The sequence below is a fragment of the Oreochromis niloticus genome, linkage group LG9 (genome assembly GCF_001858045.2).
Source record: "Oreochromis niloticus isolate F11D_XX linkage group LG9, O_niloticus_UMD_NMBU, whole genome shotgun sequence".
NCBI lineage: Eukaryota > Metazoa > Chordata > Actinopteri > Cichliformes > Cichlidae > Oreochromis > Oreochromis niloticus.
The window spans coordinates 4,282,863-4,298,335 of NC_031974.2; the positions used below are offsets into that span (position 1 = coordinate 4,282,863).

The window sequence follows — 15,473 nt, forward strand, 5'->3', positions numbered from 1 at the left end:
TACCAAAGTGCATCTATTAACTGATTTTAGAAAGTTTATAAAAGTTAAATATATTAAGTTATATATACGGTATAACATCTGTCCACATCTCCTTTATCAGCATGTGACAGTAGACTTTAATGATTAATCTTCATCGCCAGTGTTAGGGTAAATTAATCCAGATAACACAGAGAACCTGGGTATGTTGTAATTTACTGTCCACTTTTGGGGGACTTGTTGTTTGATACTTGTGATTGTTTCGCATTTCTCTGATGCTGAATTGATAGAATAGAATAGAATTCAACTTTATTGTCATTGCACATGCACAGGTACAGGGCAACGAAATGCAGTTTGCATCCATCCAGAAAGTGCTTTAGCCGTGATATAGAAATATTACAATATATATTAGCAATAATAGAGATGTGTAAGTATATTACAGAAATGGGTCTATTATGTATGTTATAATGTACACGGTGTGAAGTATGTTATGAATATTCTATAACTATAAGTATGTACAGGCTGTAGTGACTACAAGCTATGTACAGGATATAAATATGAAATAAAAACTATACAGAAATCTGAGATATACAGTTATACAGAAATGTGAACTATGCAAGTTATAAACAGTTGTGGGATTAAAAATTATCGTATGTACAGAATGATTATCTACACAGAACTATACAGTAGTGGTAAAGTGCTAGTGGTTGTGGGTGTGTGTATGTTCAGTCCATGAGTTTAACGTGGGTCAGATGTCAGGAGGCAGAGTTCAGGAGTCTGACAGCTGTGGGGAAGAAGCTGTTCCGGTACCTGGTGGTCTTAGTCCGGAGGCTCCTGTAGCGCCTCCCAGAGGGCAGGAGGGTGAAGAGTCTATGTGATGGGTGACTGGGGTCTCTGATGATTTTCCCAGCCCTTTTCAGACACCGCTTCCTGTAGATGTCCTTTATGGCAGGAAGTGGTGCTCCGGCGATGCGCTGGGCAGTTTTCACGACCCTCTGCAACGCCTTCCGGTCCGAGGCAGAGCAGTTCCCGTACCAGACTGTTATACAGTTGGTCAGGATGCTCTCGATGGTGCAGCGATAGAAGTTCACCAGGATGTCTGAGGACAGGTGGTTCTTCCTCAGAGTCCTCAAGAAGAAGAGGCGCTGGTGAGCCTTCTTGACCAGCTTGGAGCAGTTGGTCGTCCAGATGAGATCCTCGGAGATGTGGACTCCCAGGAACTTGAAGCTGCTCACACGCTCCACAGCCGTCCCCTTAATGTGGATGGGTGGGTGTGGGTCAGCATTCCTCCTGTAGTCCACGATGAGCTCCTTGGTCTTCTCGGTGTTAAGCAGCAGGTTGTTTGTGTCGCACCACTCAGCCAGACGATCCACCTCCTCCCTGTAGGCGGTCTCATCATTGTCGCTGATGAGGCCAATCACCGTGGTGTCATCTGCAAACTTAATGATGGTGTTGGAACCATCAGCAGGTCTGCAGTCGTGGGTGAAGAGGGAGTACTGATAGACTTCACATGAATTTGTTTTACAGGAAGACTGAGTTTAGATTTTTATATCTGTCACGGCTGGGGCGGCAGTCGTGTGGTTGAATGAATGAGGATCCAAGATGCAGGCACTGGCTGGGGTGCGAGTGAGTGTTTATTTACAGAAGTGACACAGTGACAAAAACAGGAAGAGCAGAGCGGGGAGTTAACAAACCTAAACTGGAAAATACTAATACAAAAGGAGGACATGGAGCGAGGAGCAGAGAGACACGGAGAAACACGGAATAACCTTAAGTACACGGCAGATACACAGAGAAACACAGACGACGCGACGAGGAGCACAGGCAGACACGCAGTATAAATACACACATCAGGTAATCAGGAAATGGCACACAGGAGGGGACACAGCTGGAACTAATGGACATAATGAGACACAACCCTACAAAGTAAAACAGGAAAGTCACAGACTGTTTTACACAACCAACTGGGGACATGAACAGAACACAGAGGAGAGACACAGGTAGGGATGAAAGAAACACACAACTCAAACCCTAAGAACAAATACAAAATCAGAATAAACTAGAGAAATGATAATAACAAACTTAAAGCGCTGGGTCACCGACCCAGGACCATGACAATATCCATCCATCCATTCACTTCCACTTTTCAGGGTCGCGGGGGGTGCTGGAGCCTATCCCAGCTGTCATAGGGCGAGAGGCGGGGTACACCCTGGACAGGTTGCCAGTCTGTCGCAGGGCCAACACACAGGGACAGAGAAGCATTCACTCGCACATTCACACCTAGTGACAATTTGGATTATCCAATTAACCTATCCCCACAAGCTGCATGTTTTTGGACGGTGGGAGGAAGCCAGAGTACCCGGAGGGAACCCACGCAAACACGGGGAGAACATGCAAACTCCACACAGAAAGACCCCGGCCTGATGGTGGAATTGAACTCAGGACCTTCTTGCTGTGCGGCAACAGTGCTAACCACCGTGCCACCGTGCTGACAATATCCTTCTGTATAAAAACCTCAGATGAACTAATTTCTGTATTTTAAACCGAACCAAACTTCTTTTATTATTCACTATTATTCATAGTTACTTATTATTATACTTAAACATGACATGGAGGGTGGGAGGGATTCCAAAGCTCCTGATAAGTACTGTTTGTTTTCAGTATCAGACCTGTTTGACTACAAGTTACAAAATAGTTGCATTCCTTCACACAGCAGCACACACGCACTGCAGTTATTCAGTTTCAGATTCACGTGTCTTTCGGTTTTATCAGCTTTGTAAATAGAAATAGATTTGCTCTACTAATGTTGTTTGTTTTTTCTGTTTCTTTTGCTTCCTCTGCTCACAATTTAAAAATCCTTCAACCATAATGACCAACTGTAAATGCAAAAGATTATCCAGCTTTCCCAGCCACTTGGATGATTTTAACTAATTTTAAACAGATGATGAAAATAATAAAATATACTAGGGGAGCTCTTTCTTTGTAATAGGCTTGTACTTCTACAGACACTGAAGACATTCCAGTTACAATGTGACTCTTAAAGATCACAACAGGGCTTCATTCCATGGTGTTAGTAAGGTATGAAGGTATGACTGTAGGTTCTCTGTCTGACTCACTGCAGCCCTGCTCATTCTTTACATTATCATCAGTGTCAGTCTGCCCATCTGTCTGAAGATATGTCAGAAATATGTGGGTGGGTCCATGGAGTCTGTAATAAACAGAGGAAACAAAACCAAGTTTCCATCTTGTAGATTATATTTTACAGGTCTGATGTCGCTAACGTCAGACTGACTGCAGCGGAACATCCCAGTGAAGGAAGAAAAGCAGGACTGAATCTGTCCTACAAAGGTAAACACCAGGTAAGGATGTGATAGAAACAGCCAGAGTATGATCATTTTAGCTTTCAGATTCAATTTTACAGCATTCTCATTAGAATAGCCTACGACTTCACAATTACAATTTAAATATGAACAGTGAGAGTAGGCTTAGTGAGGCTTCTGAGAATAAACTGTTTTTAGTGTCACAACAGTGGCTCTTTTGTGACCTGATTTACCACAGTAACTTATGTATACGTCACCTGTTGGTGAGCAGGTTATGTTCAAATCTCCCTCCTTTGTGGCAAATAAAATGGCAACAGAACAATGAAAGAAGAAATGGTTACTTAATATTTGCCTGTTATTAAAGGCCAGGGTCACCTTTTAAACACTTATTTATGGCGGTTACACAAATTGTGAAAGTAATTATTAAACCTAACCAAGAAAATGGTGGAAACATTAAATATTTCACTTTTCTCGCGCTAACAGAGGACTTTTGAAATGCTGCAGTTAATAAGTCATAGAGTTAACCCAGAATAATCAGCAACTTTATGTGTGCTGACCAAGAGCGTAGATTTGATACTGAATTGTCCCCACCAATAATTTGATCTCTTCCAGTTAAGAAAAACAAAACCGATAGCAAGAAAAAAAAAACGATCTGTCAATGTCTCATTCACCTAGCGGTGCACAAAGAGTTAAAAAACGGGGGGGGGGATATCGTCAAGAACATCTAATATTTTCCTTATTTAACCCTTTCAGTAGTGGTCAGTACAGTGGACTGTTTTCTTATATTTGTCTCAGTGTTGATGGTTTACTTGCACTAGTTTATTGTGAGGCACTTTGGTATACCGTTGGTTTTTTAAATGTGCTAAATAAATAAAGTTGTATTGTATTGCACATAAACCACTACAAAAGAAACTGATGCTGTTATATTTCTTATATTTGTTACATATGTCGTTACAAAAATATTTTTGTGATGTTATAATTTTTACACAGTATATATTATTTATTTGTTTGTCAAATTCATAAGTCAAAATGTATGTTGTTCACATACTGGATAAGTAAAAAAAAAAACTCATTGAGAACTACATGTTTTCAAAGTTCAAAAATCTTTTTTTATGCCTAAAGATGAATAAAAACACTTAAAAGAAATCCTGATTGATGTTGTCATAATTCATGCATGAAAGTATTAATACTAAATGTATTAAACCTTTTCTTTCTTTCTTTCTTTCTTTTTTTTTTACCTTTTTTTAATTGTCTTTTTAAACATTAAAGTTAAAACTTAATTGAAATGTATATTTTTGGAAACAGGAAACTGATGAGTACAAGCAGACCTGAACAGAAGACCATAAAGAAGCATCTTTAAAGAAGGTTCAACAGGCATACATTAAACATAAGAGAAGATGTTTAAGAAACTTTTTTCAGTGAAGAAAAGAAAAGCGAAAGAATTGCAAAAAGTTAAATATGAACCACCCAGTCAAAGATCTGCAGAAGCAGGAGAAGAAAATCTGTCACATGGTAAAGACATGGAGGATCCTGTAGGAGGAGACTGCTCCTCCGTTTCCAGAAGGCCATCTCAAATCCTACCGGACAACTCTCCTGTCTTGGGATCACGTCTCTTCCCATACAGAACATGGTCCTCTTCTAGGCTGTCTCCACGCATTAAATTAAATAGTCATCACTGCAATATCGGTGATGATGAAGTTATGGAGAAAGAAACTGTTATATGGCGATCTAAACCATTAGCAGCAAGCTTACCTGACATGAGGTTAAAGGAGTTTACACCTGACATCACTGCTGATGAGTCTGATGATAAAACCTACCTGTTCCAGTGCTCCTGTGCAGGTCTGTACCAGTGCAGTGTGACCGGCCTGGTGTTTGTCATGAAGGGAGAAGGAGACGTGGTTTACAGGACTGTCCCTTGGTACATGAGGCTGCTGGCCCAACACCACAAGAAGCCTGCAGGACCCCTGTTTGACATCAGATGTGAGCAGCAGTCTGTGTGTCAGCTTCATCTCCCACACTGTGAGCTCATCTCCACAGGTGGAGGTCAGTCCTTGCAGGTCACTGAGGTGAATGATGAGGGCATCGAGTTCATCACCCCTCACCAGATAACAAAAACTCATGTTGTTATAAACATCACAGGATTTTCTTATTATGGCATTGTCAATAATGAAGACTCTCCCCCTGACCCAGTCCAAGCTTTGGTTCTGCTCTTCTACAAACCCCCAGTTGATCCTGATCCGAGGTCTGTCCTCAGTGTGTTGTTGGTGCCGAGAAACATCAAGATCCAAGATGTAAAAGAGAAGAGGAGGGAATTAATTGTGGAAGAGACATACATAGACATACCTTCTAAATGCAATCTGCATCCAAAGCAGCTTTACTCTCTTTCCACCGTTCCTGATGATGGCCTGATTGTAGTTCAACCAAATGAAACAGTGTTTGATGACATGTCTCCTGACAATCCTGTCCCATCCTTCCAAGTGATTTTTAATAGACTCACTAGAAATATTAACCTGAGTCTGAAACACCAGAGCAGCTCCAGCTGTGTCTGGGAAAGTGAGGTTTGTCTTTTGCCCAACAGAATGGGAAGCATGATTCTCTCTTCAAATAAGAAGCTGTTAAAAGTACGGAGCTTGTTCATTGATAAGATATCAGAACCTGTTCTCAGCAGTCTGCTCGACAAACTGTTGGAGAAAAATGTGATAAGTGATGCAGAGAGGGAGGCAGCAGATGCAAAGAAAAAGAGAAGCAAAAAAGCTCGTTTGGTTTTTGACACAGTGAGGAGGAAAGGTGACCGTGCCATTTTAGAAATGACGGAGTCCCTTTGTGAGCTCGATTCGTTCCTCTGCAGAAATCTTGGGTTGCTATGACATTATTATCTTGACCTCCAGTAACACAGTGAGGAATTTTTGACCAGGACATGTCCTTGAATGCACATATGAAAGCTACGTACGTCAGCTTTCTTTCATTTTCACAATTTCTCTAAAATTAGGCACTGAAAAACTAGTTCATGCATTTATTACTTCTAGGCTGGACTACTATAATTCATTATCATCAGTATCATTAACTTCCTGAAAATCCTTCAGTTAATCCAAAATGCTGCAGCAACAGTACTGACAGGGATTAGAAAGAGAAACCATATTCCTGCTTTCACCCCATTATAGTCAGCCTCTTCTTAATGACCTCATAATGCTATTTCACCCCATTAGATTCACTTCTCAGACTGCAGGCCTACATGTAGTTCCTAAAGTAGAATGAGAAGCAGAGCCTTCAGCTTTCAGGCCCCTCCTCTTCTTCACTTACGTTCTGGTTTTATCCACAATATGGTAATACACCGTTCTGTATTTAATCATTATCTACTGGCTGCCGGGATCATTCCCTCTTCCACATCCCTGCTCGGCGTAGACTTCTCCTGTTAGGTCTGCTTTCACAGGCCTCACTGACACTTATCCCCATGAATGAAGCAAGACACTCAGAGCTCAATCCATTTTAACTTGCAAGGGAAGCCAGTCTGGACAGCATCTTGAAGGTACGAGCTCCCCACCTGACCCCAGCCAACTTCAAATTCCAGCCTTCCCACGCAGTCTTTTGTTGAGTGAACACACAAACACCTCATTGTAAAACCCCTATGGTGTGTCAAGTTAAAGGCACCGTGTATGCATGTGTGAGTGTATCTGTGCTTGTATACATGACTTCCTGGTTACAACCATTTAACAACGTCTCTAGTTATAAGTCATACTTTAATAAATTATGATTTCTGGTGTTTTTTTCTTTTTAAAAAGATGCAAAAATCCACTGAATGTAGCAAAAAGCCATATTTTGAAATTTTGATCACATTTTCATTAATAAACAACAAATTTCAACCATTTTTTTATTGATCACTCTCACACAAATATTTTACAGCAGTTCACAATAACAAATAATAAAAGACAAAATCCAGTCACCAATTTCAGAAAAAGGTTCATTTACAACTATAACCATCTCCGATTTAATGCTGAAAAAAGGATTAAAAAAGCAGCGCTAACTTTGAATGTATGACTAATGAGAAAAAATCATCTCAAGGTCTTGTTTATTCATATTTGTATTCAAAATAAAAGATCCAATGTTTTTTGGTACGATTTTCAGTGATACGTTCTACTGTTTTGACAAAGCGATTGCTAGGTTCATTAATTTTTCCACTTGACATGAATGGGACATGTTCTCAAAGAGGACACACCTGTTGCCACACTTTTGAATTATTTCCTTCAGAGCAGGTTGGCAGCGATGCAGAAAATCATTCAGGCTCATTCGTGCATGCTTCAAGTCATCGCCTCGGGTGAACAGTATAACAGTTTTTTCTCTAACTTTGCTCCCAAAAGCTTTTTCTAACGTTTTTCGTACGTCTCTCTCACCATCTGTGAATCTGCTCACATGCATCACAAGTACAATCACACAAGGTTTTGACTCGCAAAGCTGTTTGCACCATTTTACATGTTTGTCCCTAACTGATGATGGCATTTCATCATCAAAGATGTCTGGAGTATCAATCACACGCACATCTATGCCATTCATTTCTCTTTGTTCCACCTGACATTCTGTGGTGACTGAAGATGAACTGGATGTGGACAGGAAAGCTTCCCTCCCAAGAATGGAGTTTGCACTTGCACTCTTTCCAGTGCCTGCCATTCCCACCAGAACAAGGTTCACATTGGTGATGGTGCACTTTCCTGCATTGTTGAAGAAGAAAAGGAACATATTATATACTGAAAATAAAAAAAATGTTATTCTTTTAATTTGTTTAAAAACATGCATGCACTGCTATGATCAGAATGTCCACAAACACTTTTATACTTTAGCACAGATTTTTGTAATTAATACTTATGCAAGTTTGAAAACATGTCTACTTTTTGAAGTCATCATAGGTGTTGTTGCTAAATCTGCCACCTGAATAGAAAGGCCAAATAAGAGAATTTGTAAGTATCCATTAAATCTTTCAGTTCTTAATTAATTAAACACCCTTCAGTGAAAATTGGTACTGTGTCGTAATACCGAGGAAAGATTGTGCCTTACCTTTCATATCCATTTGATGTTGTGACTCAGGGTTGTAATCAGTTCTGTAGTTTAGTAAAAACAAATTGAGTGATTGGGAGGCTGCTTCCTTTTGTATTATTTAGTGTAACACTATAACTACAATGAAACCATAACACAGTGAATATGTATTACTTTACAAACCGAAACCGAACATTTGTCCTAATGTACACTGTAAAATCACCTCAATGTTCTTATTATGAGAATATCAAATCCCAAATAATCAGTCAGTATACATTTCTGATTTTTGAACCTTACCTCATATTTGTCTCATCTTTCATTTTCACCACATCGTTCAGCTGAGTGAAAAACTGCAGCATTGTGTAGCATCTGAATGGGTAATCTGTGGTAGTTCTGATCCCAGGCAGCACAACTATGAACTCATCTCTAGGTTTTCCAGTGACCTTGTTCAGATTTCCTATATACTGGCTGCCACACACGATCTACTGAAAACTCATTCTCCACCATCAACAAACACATGTCAGGGACCAGATTCTCCAGAAATGACTCTTTTATGGCATTATTTGTGTCTGATATACATGTGAACACAAACTTGTCATCTTGATAAATCTCTCGGTTTTTAAGAGCCCCTGTTTCAGAGAGCTTAATCGCGTCTTTCCCCAGGATCATGGTTTTTTCAGATAATCCACATTTCCCAGAAGAACAACTGAAATCTTGTCTGTGAACAAAAAATAGAAAGAAATATTTTTTCCTCTGATACTTTCATAAACCACAAACATATGTAAACACATTTCTCAAACACTGATAGTGTGTGTGAGACACGAAAGTTAAAAAAAAAAAGATTACATCTAAGTCTTACTGTGAGACATCGCCCTTCAATACAATGCAGCAATCAGTAAAAGACAAGCTGTGTGTATCCGCTGACTGTGCTGCTCTCTGTCTGCATTATATAGAACTAAACCTGACACGCCTCCCGTATGCAATATGCAAATGCTGCAGGTGTGTCAGCTTTGGATCTATAAATAAACATTACGTTTCTCCTCATTTTTCATTTCTCACCTGTGAAGAAACAACACTTAGAGAAAGTATGGCATTTTCACATGGTAAGCAATAGATTTAATTTGTTCAGTTTATGGCTAATTTCTGGTTAAGTGAAAACTGATTTATTTACACCGAGCTATTTAGATACTCTGACCAAAAAACATAAACTATGTCTCACAATTTCTGTTGCAGGTCCTGATTTGAGAATTGTGATGACTGGAAAAACTGGTGTGGGCAAGAGTGCTGTCGGAAACACCATCCTGGGAGGAGAATATTTCAGATCTGAACCCAGTGCAGAGTCAGTTACTACGACTTGTACAAAATAAGTGGTACAGTGGGGTAATAGAGTGGTTAGTGTAGTAGACACACCAGGGATCCTGGACACTTCAAGATCTGCAGAATTCATAAAAAAAGAAATTGTGAGATGTGTTGAAGTCTCCTGCCCAGGCCCCCATGTGTTCCTGCTGGTCATCCAAGTCGGTCGATTCACCAAAGAGGAGAAAAATGCTGTGGAAGCCCTGCAGGAGCTGTTTGGTCCACAGGCTAACCACTACATGATTGTGCTGTTCCCACGTGGTCGTGAACTTGGAACCAAGACCATACAGCAGTATGTACGTGAATCCACACCACATCTACAGCGAGTCATCCAAAGATGTGGAAACAGGTTTCACGTTTTCGAAAATCATAGCAGTGACAGCCAGCAGGTGGTGGAGCTCTTCAGGAAAATCGATAACATGGTGGATGTAAACGGGGGCACATGCTACACAAATGAAATGTACAGAGGGGTCGAGGCTGCACAGACCAGTGGACATGGAATATTTAATTATATATTCCTCGCTCTACTGCAGCTGATAGGTTTGTAGCTTAAACCTATTCCCTGGAACGTTGAAGGCAATGTAATTACACAGCAAGCAAGACACGAGTAGGCAAAGTTCTTTATGTTTCACGTGCACGGGAGAGAACTGGACAGGCGCCGTTCCTTCGCTTGACCCCAGTTTCTCTCGTCCGCTCTCCCGTAACACTGCTCTTTTATTGTGGTTACATGAATATGCATAGGGTCATTAACATATGACCTCTTTACATAGGTATACATGTGAACAAAGAATACCTTATCATGGAATTTCTTTACATTCTTGGGAGAGATTAGATTACTGTAGTAAATCATATAAACATTAGAATGAGTGTAGTTAAAACAGGACAGCATCTTTGCATCAAAATGTAACATCTGATTGAAAACATTTAATGTGTAGACAGCTGTGTAGCATTAATTCTCTTTGGTTTGCCAGAAAAAGAATCTAATGAAATATCCTTGGGTGCTGATGAAGAAATAAATGGTTTTAAAAAATGTAATAATGATCATAATAGAGGTGTCATGCCATTAAGAAAATGTTTCTTGTACCTGCTTTAAAAGCTGTAGTAGGCTTTTATTCATGGTGGTGTGATCTGTCTGAACTAAAGTTTGTGCCCTTTAAGTTTCTTTCTTAATGAAATGTGTTTGCCTTAATGCTTGATTTTGATTTTATTTCAAACATGAATATGAAATAAAAAACAATATATAGCTAATCATCAAATGTGAACAGTTTTTTATTGCAAATTAAATAAAATAACAAATAAAGATCTTACGCAGCCAACTGCCTTACAAAAATTATATCAGTATATTTCTAAATCCCCGTTTTTAGACTCCACCAAATAATAAGAAAGAAAGAAAATATCATCCCAATACACTAGCAGAACTGTACAAATGGATAAAGCATAACAAACTGATCAGAAAGGATGTTACTTGTTATTTAATAAAAGATTTTCTGAGCAAATTAACTCCAGCTTCATTTGAGTGACGTTAATTTTAATATGAACACACACACACACACACACACACACACACACACACACACAGACACACACACACACACACACAGACACACACACACACACACACCTATATATGTATATATACAGAGAAAAAACATTAAATCTGAAGATGTGTCCCAATGTTTGACTGGTACTGCTTGTATACAGTGTTGGGAAGGTTCCTTTTAAAACTGTCACGGTCCTGGGTCGTTTTGGCCCAGCATTTTCAGTTCTTACATTCCTTTGTATTATGGTTTGGTATTCTGATCCTTTTGTTATGCTTTGTTTATAAGTATTATTCTTGTGAGGGTTGTTCTTGAGTTGTGTCTCATGTTTAGTATAGGTTCACTTCAGTGTCAAGTCTGTCTGTTTCTTGTGTCCTCTTTTATTCTGAAAGGTTGTACCTCATGTCAGTGTGTCTTATTGTGCTCCCCATGTCTCGTTAGCCCAAACCTTCCCAGCTGCGTCTCCCTCCTGTTTTCCATTCCTTGATTACTCCCCTGTGTATATAAGCCCTGTGTTTTACTGTATTCCCTGTCGCATCGTACCCTCAACTAGCTGTGTGTTCTGCTTCTGTGTTTCTGGGGTTTAGTCACCAGCTCTCATTTAGCATTTCAGTTCCAGTTGTTTTGTCCTCCAATGTGTTTTTGTTGTCTTTAGGTGAGTTTTGTTAAGTAGAGGTTTTTTTCCCCAGCAATAAAGCTGCGCTTTAAGTTTCACTTCCGTGTCTGAGTCCTGCATTTTGGGTCCACCACTCCTACTTGCCTGCCTGCCACACAGCCCACCATGACAAAAATGTACTGAATACATGAATACACACAAGCCGTTACGTTACTCAATGAGAGAAATGTATGCTCAATACTTTGGATTACATAATATACTGTCATGCTTTTTACAATAACATGAATGTACTATCACTTTGTAATTTATTACTATTACTGAAGATTATTCGCCATAGCAATACCAACTAGATTTTTAAATCTTAATATAAAATGAGTAACTGTAGGTGGACATTAGGTAAAGCTGCACTTTTTGCAGCGATCTCGTATAGAAAACTATTCTGCCCATATATAAAACAGGTCCGCGGCTCCAAACAGTAGCAAAGGGACCTCTGGCTAATGTGTCGGGTTCTGTGTCAGGCTGGTAGCTGAAAACTAGCTTTACTTTGCTGTCTGGGTCAACTTTGCTTGTGAGAGACAAGCAGTTTTGTTTGGGTTTCCACCAGCGTGGAATTACCAAAAATAAAGTGGGGAAAGCCTAACATAAGAAACAGGAATATACCGCTGTGTCATCCATTTATTTCAACAAAGTAACTGTATTCTGATTATCACCTTTTCAAACAGTAACTATAAAGGAATACAGTTGGTCATATTTTGCATTTCAAATAAATAATGCCGGTACATGTATTCTTTTACTCCCCAACCCTGCTTTTATATCACAACAACAATTCTGGGTTACCAAATCCAGCTTTAACAAGCTTTAAATCAGGAACTCAAAATTCAGGAGCTAGGTTTTTCATTAGCATGACAGTACAAAAATCCTATACTGTAGCTGGAAAATCACCAGCCACCAACAAGTGAACACAAGGGTAAACCTGCAGTCTCAAATTAAATATGTTAAATATTGTAAAGAATATTATTCTAATGAAATAGTCTGATAAAATATGTGCCATTTAACTTTTTAAAATGTTTTTAAAAAATTTTTAAATTTCCAATCAGCTGTTCATAACACTTCCTACGTTGGAATAGATCTCAGTGCGAACTATTGTTTCTGGGATGCTTGGAACTTAAATTGCACTGCTGGAAATAGTTTATTTTGATGCACATACTGTTTTCTTTGCAAGTTTGCATTGTAATATTTATTTTCATTTTTCCTGCAGTATATATAATTTGTGTATCTCAAAAATAAAATTATAAAGACACTCAAAATAAATTTGCTGTTGTTGTAAACTATTTTTGCAACTTTTTTGTATTTAAAGTTTTGAGGGATATCCCACTGAAATTTCTCTAACTAGAAATATATGTAAATAAAAAACCAACTAAAAACGCATTTAAATTTTTTTGTAGTTTATTGTACATTTTTGAAATTTATATAATTAATACAGACTTAATACATACATATTATTACAATTTGGGCTATAATGGCTGTATTGATGTAAAGCAAATTGAAGTGGTCCAAAAAATGGCTCTACAACATGTAAAAAGATAAGCTCTGCTGGGCTTGGTTCTATGATTGGTCTTAAAGGGTTAAAAACACAAGTTAATAAATATAGAATTACTAATAGTTGTGTTGTTTTCATTTGTCTACTGTCATTTTTGATTTCCTCTGCCTTTAGGATTGCAAGTATCCAGGGTCAGAGGAGGGAGTGAGTGGGAAGGACACTGCTGCTACTTGACCCTGGTTTGCCCTCATGGGGTGACAGGACAGAGGCCTTCCATGAGACCTCCTGTCCTAATTTTCTCAATCCCGGAGGACTCTCCAGTACGGAGCCCTGCAATGGACATGGGAGAAAAAAAAATTCAAGATGAACTTTTGTGAGACCTCGCAAAAGTTTTGGCCGCATTCTTCGGAGGCCCCCAGCTCGAAGCCGACCGGGAGGTCGAGGCCCCGGATGTAGTAGGTCTCGACCTCCCGTTAGCTTCGAGATGGTGGGTGTCAGACATCTCCGAAAACGTCGGAGCACTTTTGCAAATATGTGATGTCTTGTAAACCGAGCAGATATTTGACATTTACACAGCTACATTCATGCCTCAAAATATCTTAAAAGTTTTTTTTGTGACCCAGAAAGAGCAATATTACAACTAAGTAGCTGCCGCCATTGTTGGAATTCCTATTTTGCGAGATCTGGCAAAAGTTCATCTTAAATTTTTTTCTCCCATGTCCCTTGCGGGGCTCCGTACTCCATGGCTAAGCACAGCAGTGGGTGACTACAACAAAAGCGATAAGGGAAGTCAGCCACCCACAACATGGAGGAAGAGGAAAAGAGACAAGGATGATGAGCTGTTAGACCTCATGAGAGAAGACATGAGGCAGCAAAGAGAGGCTGAGGAGAGTGCAGCGTACTGCATAATGACTACAACGGTCCCCTCAAGGCACTTTGACGTGACTGATATATTTATGTATATCTTTTCCATATGGAAAAGATAAATATCAATCTTATAAAGTTTGTATCTGTCTTGTGTAAAACTTGTATGAAAAGCATACAAGAGTGAAAACAGATATAAGATCCCTTTAAAATTATATAAACATGTCTGTTTTGGATATTTACTAAAACAACATATGAAAGTATGAGAAAGTGGCCACTTTCATGAGTAAATCATATAAGCCTTATATGATTCACTATATGAAGTAGGCCACATCTTATAAAAGTTTTTTTTATAAGTTTTTACTATTTCTTTTCCATATGGGTGTACGTGCTTTGTAGTTTGAACGTGATTTGTCTCTAGGGGCCACCTTATATATTTATATATAAATATATATAAATAAAACCACTTCTATGCACAAAAGGAATTACTAATGTAAAAAAATAATTTTATATTGTTTTTAATAATAAATTAAAGCAAAAAAACCCTGAAGAACCAGTTGGGAGCAGAAAGAGACTTAGTGATAAAAGCAGAAAGAGCCGGTTCTCTAAAAAGAGTCAGAGATCCTATCACTATTACCAAGGAACGGTGATGTTGCTGTGGGACTCGAACAAACATGACAGAAAGTTGGATACTGATGTGGAAAAACCTGTAACACCTGCTTTATTCAACCAAAATGTTTTCACTGACAGATGAGAAAAACAAACATTCAGCAGGTTTTGCTGTGACGACAGCATGTTTTTTAAAGAGATGTCATGAGGACAAAAAAAGGAATTTCTCTGTAGACATTTTAATTAACAAAACTGTCATTTTCAGCTGATGGTTATCTCTTTCTCCCTCAAGCTGTTACGGTTTCACTTCAGGATCTTTTTTAAGCTACATGTAATCTTTGTCTGTAAACACAGCACCTACTTAAACTATGGAGTCCAATCAGCTGATTCTAAATGAGTGATTAGCAGTGATTACAGTATTTATGAAACATTTAAGCACATTTTCAGAGACTGTGTGTAAAACAGTCCCGGTTTTGTCAAAACCCCTCACATGTCTTGCAAAATAAGCCTGGAAATCGAGTCTTCTTGATTAAAAACTCACATTTGTGCTGCAGTGGTGTTTAATATCATCCTCGTTGTGGCAAACTTTATGAATCACAAGAGAATAAAAGTGTGTGAAAACTGCCAAC

At 38.9% G+C, this 15,473-nt stretch overlaps 3 protein-coding genes and 1 pseudogene across 4 annotated transcripts in view; 3 read left to right on the forward strand and 1 right to left on the reverse strand.

Moving 5' to 3' along the window:
• The window catches only part of LOC100709743 (GTPase IMAP family member 7), a 292,536-nt gene that overhangs the window by 61,862 nt on the left and 215,201 nt on the right, over positions 1-15,473 (forward strand). The window lies entirely within an intron of this gene.
• LOC109197603 (NACHT, LRR and PYD domains-containing protein 1b allele 3-like) lies at positions 1,960-7,124 on the forward strand. Of its 2 annotated transcripts, XM_019352978.2 has the most exons (3): positions 1,960-1,976; positions 3,242-3,335; positions 4,602-7,124. In XM_019352978.2, exon 3 carries the CDS (start codon positions 4,694-4,696, stop codon positions 6,161-6,163), a length of 1,470 nt encoding a protein of 489 aa, XP_019208523.1. In that variant the 5' UTR covers positions 1,960-1,976; positions 3,242-3,335; positions 4,602-4,693; the 3' UTR covers positions 6,164-7,124. The 2 variants fall into 2 exon arrangements, with proteins under 2 accessions (XP_019208523.1, XP_019208524.1); XM_019352979.2 differs by lacking the exon at positions 1,960-1,976 and having other exon boundaries at positions 3,242-3,324.
• LOC106097025 (GTPase IMAP family member 7-like) lies at positions 7,151-9,223 on the reverse strand. Its single transcript, XM_013266441.3, has 5 exons — positions 9,181-9,223; positions 8,619-9,039; positions 8,343-8,386; positions 8,177-8,216; positions 7,151-7,999 (listed from the first exon to the last, which is right to left on the reverse strand). The coding sequence occupies exons 4-5, from the start codon at positions 8,190-8,192 to the stop codon at positions 7,428-7,430; spliced, it is 588 nt and encodes a 195-aa protein (XP_013121895.1). The 5' UTR covers positions 8,193-8,216; positions 8,343-8,386; positions 8,619-9,039; positions 9,181-9,223; the 3' UTR covers positions 7,151-7,427.
• On the forward strand, positions 9,409-10,225 carry LOC112847845 (GTPase IMAP family member 7-like; annotated as a pseudogene).